We start from the raw sequence: 21,877 nt of genomic DNA on the forward strand, positions 1-21,877 counted from the left end.
GTTCTTCTGAATTGGCTTCTGTAATTCCCGCTCTCTCTCTTTCTCTCTTTCAAAACAGTCCGAACATGTGTTGCCAACATCCATTTAGTATCCAACTTCAAATTCACAGAACCAACTTTTCATTATCCTCATTTATTCATTCAACTGCCGTTTTCTGGAACAACCTTGCTTCATATGTATTTCCTGAAAATTACAGTCTACAGACGTTCAAGTCTAATGTCAACAAATATCTTCTTTCGTCTTCTCAACCTCCAACCCAAGCACGATACTAAGTACTATAGGTTTTAATACCTCTTGTGTTTGGAGTTTTCCATAAAAAAAAAAAAAAAACCATTAACCTTCAAATATTTGCCCCCCATCCTCAATTGTAATAAGGACCCTTGTCTGGTGTCTATTTAACCCCTCCCACCATTTCATTTTAATTATAAAAAAATTTATTGTTAGCTTTGTTTACTGCATTGAAAATGATGATCTATTAATTTTAATTTGACAAACCTATTTAAAAAATACTAATGAAAATAAATGAGAGAAACCAATAATAATAATAAATTTTTTTGTATTTTTTGAGAATTTTCAAAATCACTGATCCTCAGGATGAAACTTGTACACTCACCTGCCATATGGCAGATGCGACATTAACATCTATATTTTGGTCAGCTGTTCATGTTTAGCCAGCGAAATCAAAGCATTACAGCAAGATCCAACACCTGTCACTAGTATCTCACAGGCACCACATGGGAATGGAAGCCATCTAGAAGAAAAGTAGAAAAAAATTTCATGTCTCGTAATTCATAGTATATCAAAATAAGAAGTGAAAATGCCATATAACCATTTAGAGAATGTGGATGGGGAAAAGACAGGAGGATTTGAATTTATTTCCAGATTTAAAAAGAAAAAAATTTTAAAGGGGCATTAGATGCCAGGTTAGCAGAAGCAGGTTGAGGCAAGCCTGTTGAAGTTAGTAATCAGCACAGGTATGGGCAGGAGGAATTTGGAGCTTGTATGAGGTCCACCTTGGTAGCCAGTAATGATATTAGCCATATAGTGCAATGAGGCCACAGGCTTTTGCTGCATTGGCCAAAAAAATAAACTACTGGGAATATGCCTGTGTTTCCCTCCTTTCACAGTTAACTGTCTAGCTGGCCTTTGAATTTCCCAAAGCCATGGAAGTAACTTATCCCAATAATTAACAACTTGCTAGCTAGGAAGAAAAAACAACTTCCTACATCATCAGCCATTTTCGATCCACTGCAGGATGAAGGCCTCTCCAGCAACTTTCCAGTTCCTTCCGTTTTTGTGCAATGGCCATCCATTTACTACCCACAGCCTCTTGAATTTCATCTGTCCATCTCCGTTGTTGTCTTCCAGGTTTTCTTTTAGCTTCTCTTGGGTACCATTCTGTTATTTTCTTAGTCCATCTGTCATCACATCTTCGAGCTACGTGTCCTGCCCAAGTTCATTTCAGTCCTACAATCCAGTCTAAATCCCTACTCCATAATTTCAGTTTGTGGATTCTGGTATCACTTCATAAAAGTGAAATTTTCATTCATTTTAATATCCCCTTATTGAACCTTATAGACCAAAATTAGGCTCTCTCTAAGGTACCTAGTTACCAAGCTCTGTAGCCCATGTATTGTCTTTCCTTATAAATGTTCCATTTTGCAGACCTTATCAAGTAGTTTGCCAGAACTATTTCAAGAAGCTTGATATTTTTTTTTTTTTTTTTTTTAGGTGTAGTCTCCCTTATCTTTGTAAGCAAATGTTTGATAAATCATCATTAGGACACCATGAGCTTTTCTTGCCACCTCTCTATGCTGCTTAGAGAACTTCATGTCTGATTATATTGTAATGCCCAAATCCCTTTCTTCATTTAATTTTTTTTTTTTAAATTCAGCTCCAAGTGTATAAGTTATTTTGGGGATGCTATACCCCCAAGTAAGTGAGAAAGTAAACCTTGCATTTTGCTGCATTAAAACATAGTTGCCTTTTTTCTAACCATCCTGAAGCCTATCCAAGTCATACTAAAGGAGCACTGCTTGACAATGAGATTTGCATAGTTTTATCTCCTGGGAGCTTGGATGTTTTGTCCAGCAAATAAACTACAAAATACATATCATTTAAAGACATGATATACTGGCTTGTCATACCCTTGGTTGCTTTGGTGCATGATGCACACATGCTCACTCCCTTCCACAACAATGTTTATACACACTCTTCCAAACAACCCCAGTCATGTGCCTCAACCGGGTCAACATCCATTTGCTGTCCCTAAAAACTTATTACAGAATTAATTTTTCCTGTTCTGTTGTATCCCTTCTATCTCTGTTTTTGTAACAACCTTCCTTCACATGAATTTCCTAAAATTATAATTTACAGAAATTCAAGTCTAATGACAATATGTACCTTGTCACTACTAACTTGTTGAAAACAACTTAGTGGTTGATGTAGTTGTGTTGATGTTTCAACAAGCTAGTAATTGATATATCTTTAACATCACTGACTTGAAAAAAAGTTAGTAGTGATGTTGAAAATATGATTTCTCATTGTTGAAAACATGATTTCTCAAGCTTTGCATACAGTATTGCAGTATCTGCTGTATTGATTCATTTTATTTTTATTGAAGTGGCAGATTCTCAGATTTAAATACCATACAGGATTACTAAATATATATAAGTTGTGATATATGATGTTACCAGTTTGGGATCACAGACATGCATCTGTTGATTTTTTGTTAGCCAGTGAGTTAATCCATTTTGAATATTTCTAACTACTCAAATTACCCTACACTGCATTGAGATTGAAAGGAATTATTTTTAGAAGCATTTAAAAAAGTACATCAAAGCTTGTTGGGTCTGTATATCTTGTTGCCTATGCAATTAGTGTTTTTGAAGGTTGTTTGGATTTAGAAACACAAAAGGATAAAGAATAAAGTGCAATTAATAGAATAAAGAAAGATTTTGCAAAAAAGATCTGCTGCTTAAATGTTCATCTATGACACTTGAATTTCTTGACAAGATCACATATCTCTATTGGGTATAACCCTGACTTCTAATCTCTTTTAGCATAAGCAAATATTGCAGATATCACAAATATTGCTTCCTCTGCATAAAAAATTGGTTTTCTTTTTGCTCTCAATGTTACCTTTCTTCTAAACAGCTATTGACTCTGTACAAATCCCACCCTACCATAGAATATGCACCCACATCTGGGATAGTCTCCCCAAAACCTTTCTTAAGCTCCTTGATTGTATTTAAAAGAGGACTGTAAGTTAATTAATAACCTATCTCTTGTGAAGTCTATATCCACTCTGTCATGTAAATATTCAATTTCTGCTATATGCCTTTTCTATAGACATCTTCATTAGCACTGTTTTGAATTGGCTTCTATAATTCTACTGCTATATTCCAAACACATGCTTAAACTTGTCATCGTCCATCCACTGTCCAATTCCAAACTCATAGAACTGACTCGCCTCTTTATCATTAATCCTTTCTCTTCAGTTCTCTGAAACAACTTTTCTTTGTGTATTTCCTGAAATTTACAATTTACAGAAATTCAAGTCTAATATCAAAAAGATAATACCATCTTGATGAAATCAGAATGATAATGCCATCATTATCCCCAGATAATGCCACTTTGATGAAATTTAATCAGAAAATTGGAGCCAAAAAAAGAAGAAAAACTGAAATGAAACATCTTTTTAATAGGAAAGGATCTTGATATTCTGGATCTATTTCAGTTGTCTTCCCACTTGTAACTAACAAGTGGAAGGGCAACTGAAATTCTCAATATTGGTGAATGGGGGGGGGGGGATAATTGCAAAGAATGATATAATGGAACTGGTCTCTAAAGCTACTAGTGCCAGTAGCAAACAAGCTGAATAATATATTAAAGATATTCCCTAAGATGTGCAAAAGATAGCTGCTATGATGTAACTGCATTTTCTGAAGGTCACAATGTGACCTTTGGAATGGGCACTTTGTTCCAAATTCAAGGCCAGCACCATTATCATTCAATGTTTACCACCATCTGTTTTAGCAAACTTGAGAATTTATTCTGTTTTCCCACTTGCTGCTTTCTCAAGAATATCTATATATGTTTCTATTACAAAGTTATTTAGTTCCACTTTTCTTAGCTCAGCTACTGAATATAATATTTAAGTTTATACAGTCTTTTATTTGAGGCTTAGTTATTTATTTATTTCATAAATAAATCTTAAATAGGACTATTTTTCAAAATAAGGTTGTTCCAATATTCTGATTATTTTCCATCAAAGGTGCTATCTAACCGGTATTCACTGGTTAAAGTTTTTCCAATGCTTTCTTTGGCTCTTTGTGTGATTATAGTTTACACAGCATAGGGCCTTTCAGCCACCCAGATTAAAGGTTAATAAAATGATATGCCCCTTATTTTTTTAGGATGTCTGTGCATTGTGGTTCTTGACAAGGTATGATCCTGGCAGAAGATATCTTTTATTCTTTTTAATTGTAATCTGTTCTTTATCCTTTTGCACTTTATTTCAATATTTGCAAGCATAGTATTTTTGTAAATTCTTCTAAAAATAATTTCTTTCATTCTCAACATAGTGTAGCATAAATGCCTGAATTATGTCCTGAATTAAGTTGATTTGTAATTGTACCTATTTTTACCCTCTCATATAACTCCAGAGCAACGTATCAGCTCTGTGGTACTACACTGACAGTGGTAGAGAATGAATAGGACCTGGGGGTAATTGTGCAGGCAGATATGAAGTTCTTTGAGCAGTGCAGACGGGCTGCAAGAGTAGCTCATGGTGTCTTATCAATGATATACAGGAATTTTTCTAGCAGGGATAGGGAGGTGATTATTCCCTTGTATAAGGCAATGGTCAGGCCGCACCTTGAGTATTGTATACAGATCTGGAGGCCTCATTTCAAGAAGGATGTAGAGCTGCTGGAACGAGTACAGAGAAGGGCAACAAGGTTAGTGAACGGAACGAAGGGTTGCTCTTACGAAGAAAGGCTTAAGTTTTGTAAATTACAGGGTCTGTAGACTAGGCACTGGGGAGATGATCTGATAGAGGTGTACAAAGCCTTGAATGGTTTGAGCATGCTCAATGCTGATGGGATACTGCCTCTTGCTCAGAATAATCACCTGAGAGGGCATAAATTCAAATTGAGGAAAGACAGATGTAGGATAGATGTGCGGAAATTTGCCTTTAGCCAGCGGGTAGTTGGTTGGTGGAACAGACTTCCGTTCCCATGTGGAAGTTGATAGCCTAAATAAATTTAAGGCTCAGCTGGACAGGTATTTCGAACGAACGGAGGGGTGAAGTGGAAGGTTTTTTTTTTTTTTTTTTTTTGGCTGATGCTGCATAAGCTTGCTTTCTTGCATCATATGCCTCTACTAATGCTAATACTTATTTTTTATATTCTGGACTAGCAACTTTTGTTTTAAGGATGTACTCTCAACACACTGTTAATATAAAACCATAGATCATATTTTCCACATAAACTTATATATTTTTTTAAAATGGTCCTTCTAGCAAGAAAGTACTGTAAAAGTTTGCTTAATAAAATTAATACCATAAATAAATACCAATAATTAAATAACAGCATAGATGATGACATCCAGCACTATGCTATAATTAGTTACCCAGGACTATGGTCCTGGGTAACTAAAGTCGGTATTAGACATATTACATGAGAAAATCAGTCAGCCTCAATAAATACTGTATTATTAAATGCTGTATTATTTTATTGTTGCATTTGTGTAACTTCTAAATAAATACAATTTTGTAAATTGAGTAAGTGCAAGTTTAGAAGTACAATCACAACTGTTTTCCTTACTGAAATTGTTGACTCATTTGTAGCTTACGTTTATCTAAAGGCTATAAAAGAATTCGTTACAATTACTTATGAAATGTATATTATAAAAAATTTATAATTATAATTTATACTGAATGTTTCTTATTAAAATATTCGGCATAAAAGTTAAATGGGCATGTTGATAGTTTCTAAAATGAAATAAATAAATAAATAAATAAATTTCTGCTTATTCTCAACACGGCCTATGTCGGAAGAGTATTGTTCATATTCATTGTGATTGCAAACTTACTGAATTATTTATTAAAGGTAGTCAGGTTTCTGGTGGCAGAGTTCACAATGGGCTATGTATTTTTTGTGACAGAATATGAGCTCTATTATCTAGTATCTAATAGTAGTTTTAGTAACTAGATAATAGTAGCTTTAATGGTTACTTTTTAATGTGGAAAGGGACTTAATACTGAAAATATTAGATGTAAGTAGGCTTCACATCTTTAATGTCATGGCTAGACAATTAAACATGCAGACTGAGATAATAATGGATCCAGTTAGTAAATATATATTATATATAATGCAAATTTGAAATATGTAAATAAACCCAAAATATACTGAAATATGTAAATTAAGATTATGTTAACAAAATGGCAAGACAGATAAGAAGTGGAAATAAGGATGTAGATATACAAGGGTGGTTCAATAAAGAATTGCCCTCACCTACTTCCATATATCGCAGAGTCATGATATTTTGTGTGTTGCATCAAACGTATCTCTGTACTAAAGGTGTAAAATTTCAGCCCTGTGTCTTGATTTGTTTTTCTCTTACAGAGCTGAACGTGTGACAAAGTAGCATCATGGACAAAGTTGAAGCCAGAGCTGTGATCCAGTATCTGTTCTTGAAGGAGAAATCTCCTAAAGAAATCCACGAGGAGATGATTGCTGTATATAAGGATGAAGTACTTCACAATCCTATGGCATTGTGAAGTACTGGCATATGCAGTTTAGGTGTGGTTGGACGTCGGTAGAATCTGAGCCCATTCAGCCATTGATGACAGCATGATCAGAAAAGTGGAGTTGTTAATCATGGAAGATTACCAGATATCTGTGCGTGAATTGTCCCAGGAGGTGAAGGTTAATGTGGACTCTGTTGAAACAGTCCTTCATGACCAACTCCGTTTACAGAAATTGAGTGCAAGATGGATTCTCCAATTATTCACTGGTTTCCAGAAGGCTGATCGACAACAAACATCACAAGAGTTGTGATTTTTGCCAAAAAATGAGGAAGACTTTTTCTCTCATCTAATTACTCAGGATGAAAGTTGAATATACCATTTCGACCCTGAAAGTAAACACCAGTCCATGGAATGATGACATCATGGTTCTCCACCCCCCAAGAAGGCAAGGGTCCAAGCGTCAGCAGGAAAGATCTTGCTGGCAGTGTTTTGGGATGAGAAAGGCGTAATAATGACTGATTACTTACCGAAAGGTAGAATAATTACAGGTGCCTATTATGCCAACTTACTCACAAAATTATGGGAGAAAATCAAAACATGTAGGCGTGGCATGCTGTCCAAAGGTGTGAAAATGCTTCAAGACAATGCCCCAGTTTGCACTTATGAAATTGCAACAACATGAGCGGCCACTTGTGGATATAAACTACTGCCCCATTCAGCCTACTCACCCGATCTTGCACCATCGGACTTCTTCTTGTTTCCTTCCCTCAGATCATTTCTTCGGGGGACCCACTTCCCTGACGACGAGACACTCATTTCTGCAACAGAGTCATGGTTCAAAGACCAACGTCACCACTTCTACAAAAATGCCTCATCCATTGATGGGAAAAATGTGTAAATCTGCACAGTGTCTATGAAAAGAAGGACTAAAACCTGTGCCAAGAATCAACAGGCTAACACCTCTGCAGCTAGGTCAGGGCGATTCTTTATTTAACCACCCTCGTAGACTTATTTTCATGAAATTAACAACTTTGCTCTCTGTTAGCAATTTGGCATTGCTCTGTAGTTGCTTTTAGCTGTTATATTTTAATTTCTTTTTACATAATGCACACCATTTCTCAAATCTATTGCATCAGTGCATTGATTTGTTTAATATTTGAAATTAAATTCAGATAAATAAATATTATATGAAGTGATTCCATGGTCATTGTTGCTTTGTAACCCTCGATTGAATATTTTTTTCCAAAATTTAAATCAGGGAGATGATGAGCAACAAGATGATGGTGAGGATGATGATGATGATGAAAGCCAAAGTATGAAGGTCAAGATTCGACTTAGTAAAGGAGAAAGTTCTAGGAGAGTAAGTATGAATTGGTGTAATATTTATTTTTCTTGTATTTAAATGCAGTGACAGACAGAGTGGGAGAGTGCTCTAACATAGCACTGGTATTTAATAATCACCTTTTTTAGTTCTTAATGTCAGAGAAAGTAGTGTTTCAATTTCTTCATAGTTGCACTATTCAGAAGAAATTTCTGGAATTTTTAATATAGAAACCAAGAAAAAAAAAAGCTTTTATATGAAAGATAATATGAGTTATAGCTGAATGAATAGTGTTTTTAAAACATAAAAGAGCTAAAAACAAAAAATAGGGAGTCAAAATGATATCCTTCACAATTAACAAGTTGATTTTCAAATAAATTTACTAATTGTTTTCATTAATATATACTTTTCAATGTGGGTGAATATTGAATGTTCTGTGGGTGGTCAAGGCGCCTCCGTAGCCAGGTGGGAAGGAGCAGCAGTGTGTAGCACACGTTTCTTGATTAGACCGGGATTCGAGCCCGTCACCACCAAATACGGAGGATGCGGAAAGGTTCAGAGAATGACCACCGCATATCTCGGAGCAATATGACCGTGGTTGCTAATGCTCCTAAAAAAAAAACCAAAAAAAAAAAAAAGTGGGCGGTCAATGAGAATTAATATTCAGAGATTGATTTGAACTTGTGTTTGTGACATTTTCAGAAGCAGTACATTTCTAGACAAATGTGCCCCTTAGAAAAATGATAAAGATGCTGAAAATGGAAGTAGTATTCCTTCTGTATTCCACAGAAGCCACAAATGCACATATTCATTATATGTGCATTTGTGGCTTCTGTGATTACTGCTTAAAGCAGTGTTTCTTAAACCTTTTCAGATCACGGAACCCTAAGCAATATTTTTTTTATGTGGAACCCCTGGAAAAATATCTTGAAAATAAATGGGCAGACAAAATAAAACAACAGGCCATCAATATATTTACATAATTTAATTACATGTCATAGCATTCAAGGTGTAACATATATCATTTTAATAACATAAAAATAATACCACATATTACCATTGTATGAATCTTAATTTGACAGATGAGCTTGCATGTGACTGCATATTTAATCAATGTCTGGGGCGAGATTTGTTAATGAAAATCTTTCTGTTGGCACCAAGTTCAATCTGTTTCGAGATCTGGTCATAGTTACAGTGACTGCCGAGAATCCACTTTCACATAAGTAAGTTGAAGGAAAAGGGAGTAGAACTCTCAATGCCCCCTCACTCAAAAGTTCATATTCACTGCAGACTTTTATCCAAAACTTGTCAAGTGATGAATTATTTTTCAATAACCTCAATGTGATGACTGAGGAAAGATCAGCCAACATATTGTCTTTGTTTTTTAGATAGAGTATCTGTTGAACCGGTGAAACTGAATGGATCCAGGATCATTCCCCACTAAAGTTTTATACACTGTCATCTGTATGATGTTATCTGGTTTGTTTTTGATGATGTCTAGAATATTCTTGCTCATAGTACTTTCCCTAATATGCTGATATAAATAACAGTCATCTAGTTAATTTAAAAATGTTATCCCTGTGGTGAGTTTCTCCTCGCACTTGCTCCAATTGAGAGACAAATTGAAATTATCTATAACAAGAACAAGACATTCATTCTTTCTTGCCCATATGCATGTAGAGGTTCTCATCATTAAAGAAGTCCAAGTAAGAGAATTACTAAAGGCAGTGATCATAGTATATCGACATGAAATATATACAAAGAAATAGTCCCTTTCGTGGGAAAAGGTTTTAATTTTTTTGACCAGGAAATTGCAGTGACCTTAAGCATCATATAAGTTCTACTAAATGAAACCGATATCAGTAAATCTAACAAGTACAAATGCTAAAAAAGAGATGGCCAAACAAGTAAGAAACTACTAACATTTTCTTACCAGTAAAGAGTTATTGTTCAAGGTACATAGTAAAATAGATAACTAATGAACTTAGTAACAGGAAGGAAGTTGCATGGGATGTCAAAAAAAAATTTCAAGAGACCCTGAAATATTCAGGTATAAATTAGTCAGTAATAATGTGAGATGTCTTTGGAAAAGAGGGCCAAGAACAGTATGAAAGAATTCTTTGCATGTGTAAGTGGTAGAGAAAGGAAATCAATCATAGTGGCCCACTAATGGATAGCAGAAGATGCATTAACATCCCTAAACAGTTGGTTGACACGCTGAATAATATTTTACAAAGATATCTACATATCAATAAGTAACTGAATTGGAGATTGACCCAGCTAATATTTACCAGGAATTAAATTATTTCACAATCATTGAAAAGTGACTGAAAGTGATATTATCGTTCCTAAAAGCAGAGAGTAGGCAATGTTACCACAAGGCCTAGTTCAGCTGTTTTCCAGAGGCCCTATTCTCTTGATCAGTGAGACAAACAGAAATTTTGTTTGGGGTGGTGGCTCATAATAGGTTCAAGTGATTAAACAATTGCTGAACTTAGAAAATAAAGATATAATTACATTGCTTGTCCAATTTTGCATTATATTTGTAGCTTCATGTATTATATGAAGCTAAAAATGATTATTATTAAAAAGGAATTCCATAGAAGAAGACATTCACATTAAAATATAACTGAGTTACCTAGAGTTACAGATTGTTTCAATAATTACTTTGAAATTATGTTCCCCATTGGTAGCTTTTACAAGCATCAACACATGACATACAATTATATAATATAAACGAAAATGTTTGTGTGGGGTAAAGATCAGAGTGGAAATCATAGTCTTACATGTGGAAGATAAGATCTTCCATAAGGACTACAATTTCAACTCTCTGCACTGTGACAACAAAAAAGAATTTTCAGCTGATTTACTCTTCACTAGTTGTGCAAGGTAGAGATTGACGGAGAACAAGCAACGAATCAGTCCAAAAACCCTAAAGAACACACAGGAAAGTACTAATATAGAATTTAGAAATACTGTATATTTTTGCTCTTATTATTGATTTATGAGATAAAAGAGAATTTGTTTGAGGGTCATGGAGTCATCGGGTTATGGAGCAAGATTAGCAAATCAATAACAATTACTGACGGCAAACCCAATTTCTTTCTCTGTCCTGCAGTTCTTTTCAGTATGTGATGCATTAAACTAACCAAATACATTCACAGAGAGCACTATAAACAGTTTTTAGATTTTCATGTGTTAGCAGCTCAAGGAGTGCTTGTAATTAGCATTAGTTGAGGCATATGATGCAAGAAAGCAAGATTGTGCAGCATCAACCAAAAAAAAACCCCTCCCATTTCACCCATTAATTCACTCCAAATGCCTGTCTAGCTCAGCCTTAAATTTATTTAAGCTAGCAACTTCTGCAACAAAAGATGGAAGTCTGTTCCAGCAATCAACTACCAGCTGGCTAAAAGCAAATTTCTGCACATCTATTCTACATCTGTCTTTCTTCAATTTGAATCTATGCCCCCTCAGGTTCATAATCTGAGCAAGAGGAAGAATTCCATCATCGTTGAGCTTGCTCAACCCATTCAAGGCCTTATACACCTCAATCAGATCACCTCGCAAGTGCCTAGTCTCCCAGCGCTACAATTTGCAGAACTTAAGCCTTTCTTGTTAAGAGTACCCCTTTGTTCCCCTCACCAATCTTGTTGCCCTTCTTTGTACTCGTTCTAGCAACTCTGCATCCTTCCTAAAATGAGGCTCCACACACAGTACTCAAGGTATAGCCTGAGCATTGCCTTGCACAACAGGATAATCACCTCCTTCTCTCTGCTAGCAAAATCCCTATATATCATTGACAAAATTCCATGACCTGCCCTGGCACACCATCTACAGCGCTCAGCAAATTTATATCTGACTACACAATTACCCTCAGGTCTTTTTCATTCTCTTCTCTTCCTTGAGTGTAGTACTATACAGTTGGTACGTTTCTCTTGGGTTACTGCTACCCATATGCAGTACTTTGCATTTGTAGTAGTAGTAGTAGTGGCATGTGATGCAAGAAGGCAAGTGTATGAGCTTATGCAGCATTCCCTCCAAATGCCTGTCCAGCAGCTCCTTAAACCTAATCAACCTATCAACTTCCAAGCGACAGATGGAAGTTTGTTCCAGAAATTAACTACCCGCTGGCTAAAGGCAAATTTCCACACATCTATTCTACATGTCTTTTCTTAATTTGAATTTATGCCCCCTTAGGTTCGTAATCTGAACAAGTGGAAGGATCTCATCAGAATTCAGCGTGCTCAACCCATTCAAGGCCTTATACACCTCAGTCAGATCACCGCGCAGGTGCCTAGTCTCCAGCCACTGCAATTTGCAGAACTTAAGCCTCCTTTGGTAAGAGGATCCCTTCATTCCCTCACCAATCGTGTTGCCCTTCTCTGTACACGCTCAAGCAAATCTACATCCTTCCTAAAATGAGGCCTTCAGACCTCTACACAGTACTCAAGGCGTGGCCTGACCATTACCTTATACAGAAGAACAATCACCTCCTTTTCCCTGCTAGCAAAATTTCTGTATATCATTGACAAAATCCCATGACCTTCCCTGGCAGCCTGTCTGCATTGCTCAAAAAACTTCATATCTGACTGCACAATTACTCTCAGGATCCCTTCATTTTCTACCACCTTAAGTGTAGTACCACCCAGTTGGTACGTTTCTCTGGGGTTACTTCTACCCATATGCAGTACTTTGCATTTGTCAAGGTTAAACTTCAGTTGCCACTTCTTAGCCCATCTGCCCAAATTATCTAGATCCTGTTGCACACTGCCATTACTGTCATTAACAACCCTGCCAACCTTTCTATCATCTGCAAACTTTGACACTAAGCCTGATATATCTTCATCAATATCGTTGATAAATATACAAAACAACAGTGGACCCAACACTAATGTTATTAGTTCACGAAGAGCAGCACCCATTAATTACCACCCTCTGTCTTCTCCCACTCAACCATCCTTTTATCTAGATCCTGTCGCAGTAGCACACTGCCATTACTGTCAGTAACAACCCTGCCAACCTTTGTATCATCTGCCAACTTCGACATTAAGCCTGATATACCTTCATCAATATCATTGATAAATATACAAAACAACAGTGGACCCAAAACTGAACACTGTGGGACTCCACTAATAACATTATATTTTATCCATTGTAGCAACTTACCCTTAATACCATTCTGCTCCAATTTGTACAATAGTCTTCCATGCGCAACAGTGTCAAAAGCTTTCCTGAAATCCAAATATAAGATATCAAAATTATTTTTGCATCCAGTTCCTTTGTAACCACATCATAATATCCTATTAAATTTGTCAGACAAGACTTTCCCTTAACAAACCCATGCTGTGTCTGAATTATTGCTGCAGTCTTGTCTAGATGATCCTGCAATGCATCCTTAACCAGTGACTCCGTTATTTTATCCGGAACAGAAGTTAAACTAACTGGTCTGTAATTACTCTTGTCACCCTTCGATCCCCCTTTGTGAATTGGGGATACATTTGCACATCTCCAGTCCACAGGGACCTCCCCTGAGTCCAAGGATACTCTCATAATTATGGCTAAGAGTTTGCTTAGTTGCTTTTCCGCCTCCTTTAATATAACTGGATAGATCTCATCCACCCCAGGTGCCTTTCTTATGTTTAACTTCAACAATTTCTCCTCCACTTTGTTGAGGAGGCTTCCATCCTTCAGTGGGTTGATAATGGCTGCACTTTACCTTTTTTACTCATTTTTGTAGTCACTAAATATGCAACGTCATGGTAAAGGGTACTTTTCTTGTCATTCCGTTTGCTCTATCAAGCATAGAAAAATGCTTTTTTAATATTAAATTATTAAATATTTAATTTGAAATTAGTTGAATTATCAGACTAATTTTAAATTTCAGAAGATAAATAAATATAGTATAAACTCTCAGATCAAGCAAACCAATGGACCATATAATTGCCAGATTTTGGAATGAAATCTTATTGACACTTGTAGTGCCTTATCTATAATAGCACAACATAATAGAATACTTAAGGTGACCACATTTTTTTGACCCTCCCCCCCAAAAAAGGAATGCTTCATTATCCATCTTAACTCACAGAACCAGCTTTTCTTCTTCCTCATTTATTCCTTCTGTTTTCTGGAACAACCTCTGTCATATATATTTCCTAAAAATTACAATTTACAGAAACTCAAATGTAACGTCAATAAGTATCTTCTTTCAACTTCTCAACTTTCAACCCATGCACTGTACTAAGTACTGTGTATAGGTTCTAATACCTCTTGTGCTTGGGCTTTTCATAAAAAAAAAAAGTATCCATACATGGATTTTGGACTAGAACACAGATACAATAACTTATATATGGCCAGGATATATTCATAGTTGTAACATGGGTACGTTGCAAGATGAAAAAAACATATTTATGTTTCTAGTTTTTTTTTTTTTTTTCCATACTGATTTATAAACTTAAAACGGTTTTAAATCATTAACAATTTGTTGACTGGCAATAATAACATAGCTGCAAACAACTTAGAAATTTATTTTCACTGTTTATGCTGTGTGTGTGTGTGTGTGTGTATGTGTGTGCGTGTGTTGCACAGCAATAGCTGAGTGTCAGTATATAAGTACAGAATTATCCACATTGTGTTAAAATGCACACTAATTTAATATTTCCATCTTGTAAACTCTTCCACTTCCGGAATTTATTTTTATTTATTTATTTTTTAAGCTGTTTTAGGTAAGGAGTAACGGGTAAAATTTATTGACATTAGTAAGCCAAGCAGTGCTTGTACCTAGACAGCATTTCCATTGTAGACTAATATGCAGCTCTGCATTACAAGGATGGCATTTATCCTAACTCAAAAAATACAGAACATTTTACAGAAAATATGTGACATGGGTCTGAAATACAGGATTGTCCTGAAAAAAGTGAGATAGTTGGTCACCTTAAGTATATTGCACTTTTTTTTTAATCTGATATATCACTGTACTGTATATAGAAAATAAAGTGTAATACATGCATTAAATAAAGAATGCATCAGCCAATGACTTCCTTTCATCAGTTGGCCATTCCAGTACTAAACATACTGTGATAAAAACATAAAAAAGTTATTTTTTTAGGCATATATCCTTCCATTATATCATTATATGCAGATTTCGTGGACAGAATCCCATAGAGTATTCTACCATCCATACTAAATTACAGAGGTGCCCTGATTGGATCATATATCACACACCAAATATGTAATAGCATCATCTATATCATTAACAATTTAGAGTATATAGTTTAATTTGGGATATGTTTGGGATCTATTCATCACATGCTTCAGTGACTATGGCTGATCTGTTCTGGAACTAATTTGGTTTGCATCACCAGGGAGCACTAAATACCTCAGTCAGGTCCCTAGTTTTATTTGCCTCTATGACGTCCACCTGTTTCTTTGATGGCCAAATTTCATCTAGTAATGTACACTGCGATTTCAGATCAGTACATTTCTTACATCAGGATGTAAGAAATGGATATGCCAATGAAGTATCCATGAGGTTACTTTAAGGTGAATAAACCTTAAAGTAACTTTAAAAAAAAAAATTTTTTTTTTTGTTCCAGTACAGCTCCTCCCAAGGGATGAGAGTAGTTTAAATCTTCACTGTAACTGCTTAAGTTACTCTTGAACTTCCCTGTTTAGTAACAACTAGTAATCTGTTCCTTTAAGTCAGCAGGGTGTTGTGGGCCTGGCATTTCTTAACATTATTAATTTCACCACTAATGTGTGCTCCAATACATTGGTAAGTACATGTATTGTGTATATCACAGAGATGTAATATACCAGAAGAAATATGCCCTAGGTGCTTTACATGTTTACAGGATAAAAAACTTGGAATACCACATGGGTAAAAAACCTTAGGCTTCAGCCCTGCCTAAGGCCACAGCCCTGAGTGAAAAGGCTTTAAAGAAATACTTTCAGTCATTTGTGGCATTTGAGTCCGGCCTCTTCCAAAGTTGAGTAGCAAAATCATGATACTATCAAAGAGGACCCAACACTAATTTCTTTTCATGCTTTTTGTTACAAAGTTACTTGACATATAAAGCCATTACATCTATTTGCATTGGTGAGCAAACACTTTTGGCAAAAAATTATGGACATAAATTGATTAGTTATTTAGTAATGGATCTAAAAAATGGATCTGAGTATACTGTATTTTAAATTCTCGTTTACTTTTATTATTTACAAATAATTCTTACTCATTCTGCTTCTTTAGCTTCAAGATCGCACAAGAAAACGTAAGGGAAGACCTAGTAAACGCTATATCAGTGATGACGATGATTCGGAAGAAAGTGATGAGGTGAGTACAACTTTTTTGTTTATTTCTTTCTGTGTAATTGTATCCATAGGTATCCACTGTAACAATATAATAGTTTAGATCCCATGTTTTCTTTTTGTCTTAAGTTCAAGATTAAATAGAAAATTTATAGTCAGAACCTCAACTCTACCTGAGATATTGAGAATCAAAAAAAAAAAAAAAAAAAATGGTCGTTGTCTTCAACAACTGCACCAAGATTGTTATCATCCTTGTTTCCCATCATTTTTGTGCATAAGCTGCTCTAGCACCTCCGTAGCCAGGTGGGAAGGAGCAGCAGTCGTAGCACACGTTTCTTGATTAGACTGGGGTTCGAGCCCGTCACCACCAAATACAGAGGATATGGAAAGGTCAGGGAATGACCACCGCATATCCTGGAGCAATATGGCCTTAGTTGCTAATGCTCCTAAAAACCAAATAACAAACAAACATAAGCTGCTATCCTGAGTTTATCCATTTTAAATTAATCGGTTTTTTTTTTTTTTTTTTTTTTGCTTTTTGGAATATGATAACCATAACATAATTCATACCTCCAAGGTTGGTTGGAATTACTTTCTCCCCCCCCCCCAAGATTTTTTCTGAATAAAAGCTGGAAAGGAAGAATAGGTATAACTGAAGATGAATAAACAACACACAAGAATGAAAAGACAAAAAATGGGATAAATGTTGCAAATCATAATAAAACACTGTTCATATTAATTATGATTTTTATTGATTTATTATTATTATTTTTTTTTCATAAATGGTACAGTTGTAACATTTTGATTAATTTTCATGAGGAAGCCAGTGTTGGGTATTTATTGAAGTTTGCATCTTACATAGTACAGGGCCACAGCCTTTTAAACCCAACATTATAGCAAACTTAGCAGTTACTGAGATAATATGCTCCTTAATTTTTGTGGATGCTAGCACCCTGCAGTTCCTGGCAGGTTAGATGAGTTCTCATCAGAGGAAATATTTCTTTATTCTATTTAATTGTACTTTATTCTTTATCCTTTTGCATTTTACTTCACCCCTGGCATGGTGCCGTGAAGGGTATTGTATGGTCGTGGTACCTGCGTGTACCGGTGAACTGTACAATAAAGATCTTATTTATATCTAGCAACTATGAGTGCTAGCTGCAGAGGAAACAAGATCAATTCAGCAAGCTCTTGTATACTTTCATGTGTTTCCAAAAATAATTTCTCTTAATCTCAGCATAAAGTAAAAAAAAAAGTAAAGTGCAGCCATTATCAACCCACTGCAGGATGGAGGCCTCCTCAACAATTCATGCTGAGGAAATAGTACAGTGTAATTTGAGATTTGTAATCCAGCATATTTTTTAGCTTTCATTGTTTTGATTTTCTAATAAATCAGAAAGTTTTCTTAAAGATTTTACCACTAAGTTGAATGAATTTGAGATGCAAGTGAAGTGTTTCCATTTCAACCAGTCTTCAGTGGCATGTTTAATAATGGTAGTATTGTCAGATACAACTAGCATTTGTTTTAAGGCACACACTTTTTAACTGCATTAATTCATGAACCTTGTTAGAACATTTTTAAACGTTGCTCAAATGAATATGTTTGAAATTGCAATCTGGCAGATTGCGAGGTGAATTCAGCATCCTAACCAACTTTTTAAATCCTCCATCTTTAATTATTCACCTTTTGTTAAAAGTTTTGAGGCAGTTGTAATTTATTTATTTTTAGTTGAAACACTTAATTTTGAACTAAAATAGAATAGAATAATTTTGTCCTGAATTTATTTTTTTCTGCACATCAAAACTACTTTGGCTTCGTGTACTGGAAAAAATAGCCACTTGCAGAGGCTCTTTGCTTTCAACTTATGAATAGTGATTATTTCAACAAGGATATTATTATTACGTGAATTTGAATGCTAGGAGGTGTTTTCTTATCTTTGTTATGAAGCTTTTAGCCACATAACAGTTGGGTTTTTTAAAGAAATTCTTCATATAACTGACATCTTTTTTGACACAAGATTCTCATGTGTGTTTGTGTCCTCTCCCCTGTGGAATTTCTGTTTACAGTCTGATCCACACCAAATTTACGATTTGGTGTGGAAGGGTATCCACTCCTATCAGGATACACTCTTCTCCTCAAAACATTTCATTTGCCATCTTGAAACAAGATTGTCACTGTTAGAAATACAGGTCCAATCTGTTTGAAACCCTTCTGTTTACAATCCAAATCAAAAATTTACAATATTTCTGAATTACTGTTATCCATCGATTTTCAATTGTTAGTCAGTTATGAAAATCTTTAATAATTTAAAGATAACAAATACATTTTTTAGAAAATGTGATATACATGGTCGGCAAGAGGTACGCAATCAATAATAGACTATGTAATAGTAAATCAAAAATTAGCAAAACAATGTCGAGATACTAAGGTGTTTAGAGGATATGATATTAATTCAGATCATTTTTAGTGGCTTCAAAAATAATACAGAGTTTATATCAAGGAGCAAAAATAGTAATAGATACAGGTAATAAATTAACAGAAGAAATTATAATAAATCAAGGAGTTAGACAGCTTGTCACCAACATTGTTTAACATATATATTGAGGTTATGATATGTAAATGGAAAGAGGAAATTAATACACTGTTATTTGCAGATGATCAGTAATTACTCAAGATAGTGCAAGATAATTTTTACAAAGAGCAGTATTTAAATTAAACCAAATAACAGAAGAATATAAAGTTAAAATATCAACAATGAAAACTAGAACAATGGCTTTTAAGGGTAAAAATACGGTGAGAACAAAAATAGTTATAGAGAATAAAATATTAGAACGAGTAAAACATTTTAAATATCTAGGATGTGACATAATATATGATGTCGAAGAAGGTATGAACCAGAAATTGGCAAAATTTCAAAATATATGTGGAACAATAAAAAGAACTCTGGCTAAGAAAACAAGGAAAGAAACACAATTGAAATTTTACAAAGTAATGGCAATAACAACACTTCTTTACAGTTCTGAAACATGGATACCAAAACAAAGAGAGATTAATAGAATACAAGCTGTAGAAATGAAATTTTTAAGATATGTTAAAGGATGTACAAAATTAGAGAAAATACCAAACGTAAATATTAGAAAGGAATTAAAGATTTACTTAATTAATGAAAAAATTATAGAATATAGACAAAGATAGAAAGAATGGAAGATAATAGATTCCCTAAATAAGCTTACACGTATAGAGCAAAAGGAAAAAGAGACAGAGGAATACTGAAGAAAAGATGGGCAGACCTCTTTGAGATCAGAACAGGCGGATCGCCTAATCCGTGAAGGACGACAAGACAAAACAATGAGTATAATATAAGAGCTATGATACTGTATCCCAGAAGAAAGGCTAAAAACATTACTTTTCCATGATATTTGGCAATGTTAAAATGACAAAAACAAACATCCCAATGCTACTGAAGGAAATCTTCATTTATGCATTCACACAAAAAGAAATTTATGTATTGATGTTGCAAAAGCATCATTTTATTATAGCCATCTACCAAAGTAGTTAAATTAATTAATTAAATTAATCTTAAGCATATATTACAATATATATTATTTATTTTATACTAGTATTTTTGGACAATCAGTTATTACTATCACATAAAAGAATGCATTACTTGTGTAACTCAAAGGATATTCTAATTTTAGTTAATACTTTTAAGGATGACACCAATTATTTTTGCCCAGAGCAATAGTGACAACCCAGTTATGAAGTATAACTCGAATAAGTAACACTTTTCCACTGGTGAAGTATTACTTATTCAAGGTAGTACAATACCATGGCAACTCGTGAAGGCATTCACAATATGAGATATAACCAAAACGATGCCAATTTAATTAATTAATTTAACTACTTTGGTAGATGGCTACATTAAAATGATGCTTTTGCACTAACTAATACTCATCTGGAGGTACAAGATCATTATAAAATCTTGACAATTTTGAAATTTTATTCTTAAGTCTATAAAGCTTGCTATTTAATGTTTATTTCAGTACAGCATTATTAAAAAAAAAAAAAAAATCTACAGTAACAGGCATTTGTTATTTAAAATGTTTAACCCATTACATCCAGATGGCAAAATAGTAAAATTAAAAGAAGAAAAAAATAACATAAAAAATGTTTGCTTAAGATTGTCATTGTGTATTCATGTTTAAAAAAAATTGAGGAAAAAACTGGTTAAATTTTATTTTCACTTATATAATGCAGGTATTACCCAAAACAAAGCTGTCCCCATAACTCCCACATTATATTGAGATTGCACTGTATATTATATTATTGCTCAGCAGCATGATGCTAATTATTCATATGTATAATTCACAGTTTATATCAAATATGAACAAATTAGACAATTACATTAAATTGAACACGACTATTAATTAATAAATCAAATTCAGAGTGGGTAGTTTGAATTATAAGTGCTATTATAAGGTTGATTTTAATTAATAGTATGTTCTTTATCATCATAGTTGTTGTTAAGTAATTTCAGCTGTGCCAGTTAAATGTTTAAACTGATTATCATCAGTCAGGTAGCCTCCGTAGCTGGGCGGTCAAACTTGAGGGTTTTGAGCTGAATGTGGTCACTCAAACATGCATACGATACAGTAATGTTCTCTGCCTTGTAAATTCCTGACTTTATGTTGGTCCCAGATTATAAACAGAAAATTTATTTAAAGAATTTATTAGATAGTATGAACCAGAGCTGTAATGCTCAATACATTCTACGTTGATATCAATATTTGTAAAATAATAAGAGAAGTTTACCTCAATATAGTACGTAGAACACTTCCGTATGATACTCTCCAGAAATTAAAACAAAAACATCGAAAAACTTACATTAGAGTAACAAATAATTTTAAAAAATAATTAAAAATCAATTTAACACAATAAAACTCAATTTGATTTTTAACTGTGTTAAATTGAGTTTTATCTATGTTAAATTGATTTTTAATTATTTTTTTTTAAGTTATTTGTTACTCTAATGTAAGTTTTTTGGTGTTTTTGTTTTAATTTCTGGAGAGTATCATATGGAAGTGTTCTACGTACTATATTGAAAACTTCTCGTATTATTTTTAAAAAATTAAAAAATTTATTTATTCATTGTCCTTCCAATATAAAAGCTATTATTATTAAGTCTTCATTATACTCATATAAAGTATACAGAATGAATAGTTAGATAGTATGAATCAGAGCTGTAATACTCAATATGTTCTACGTTGATAATGATATTAGTAAATTAATAAGAGGAGTTTACCTCAATATAGTACGTGGAACACTTCCGTATGATACCCTCCAGAAATTAAAACGGAAAAAATCGACAACTTACCGGTACATTAAAGTAAAATATAAATAATTAAAGTAAATTATAAATAATTAAATAATCAATTTAACACAATTCAAAATCAATTCAAAACAATTAAAATTCAAATTAACGCAATTAAAAGAA

The 21,877-nt window shown here is 34.1% G+C and overlaps 1 protein-coding gene across 7 annotated transcripts in view; it reads left to right on the plus strand.

Annotated features, from left to right (window-relative positions):
* brm (ATP-dependent helicase brm) overlaps nt 1-21,877 on the plus strand; it is a 714,323-nt gene that overhangs the window by 676,671 nt on the left and 15,775 nt on the right. For all 7 annotated transcript variants that reach the window (XM_090374387.1, XM_090374383.1, XM_090374382.1 and 4 more), the window contains 2 exons: nt 8,013-8,114; nt 16,324-16,407. In XM_090374387.1, coding sequence (XP_090230513.1) covers nt 8,013-8,114; nt 16,324-16,407 — 186 coding nt within the window. The remainder of the gene's footprint in view (nt 1-8,012; nt 8,115-16,323; nt 16,408-21,877) is intronic.

The sequence above is a fragment of the Mastigoproctus giganteus genome, chromosome 5, assembly GCF_048544385.1.
Source record: "Mastigoproctus giganteus isolate SK-2022 chromosome 5, ASM4854438v1, whole genome shotgun sequence".
Classification (NCBI taxonomy): Eukaryota; Metazoa; Arthropoda; class Arachnida; order Uropygi; family Thelyphonidae; genus Mastigoproctus; species Mastigoproctus giganteus.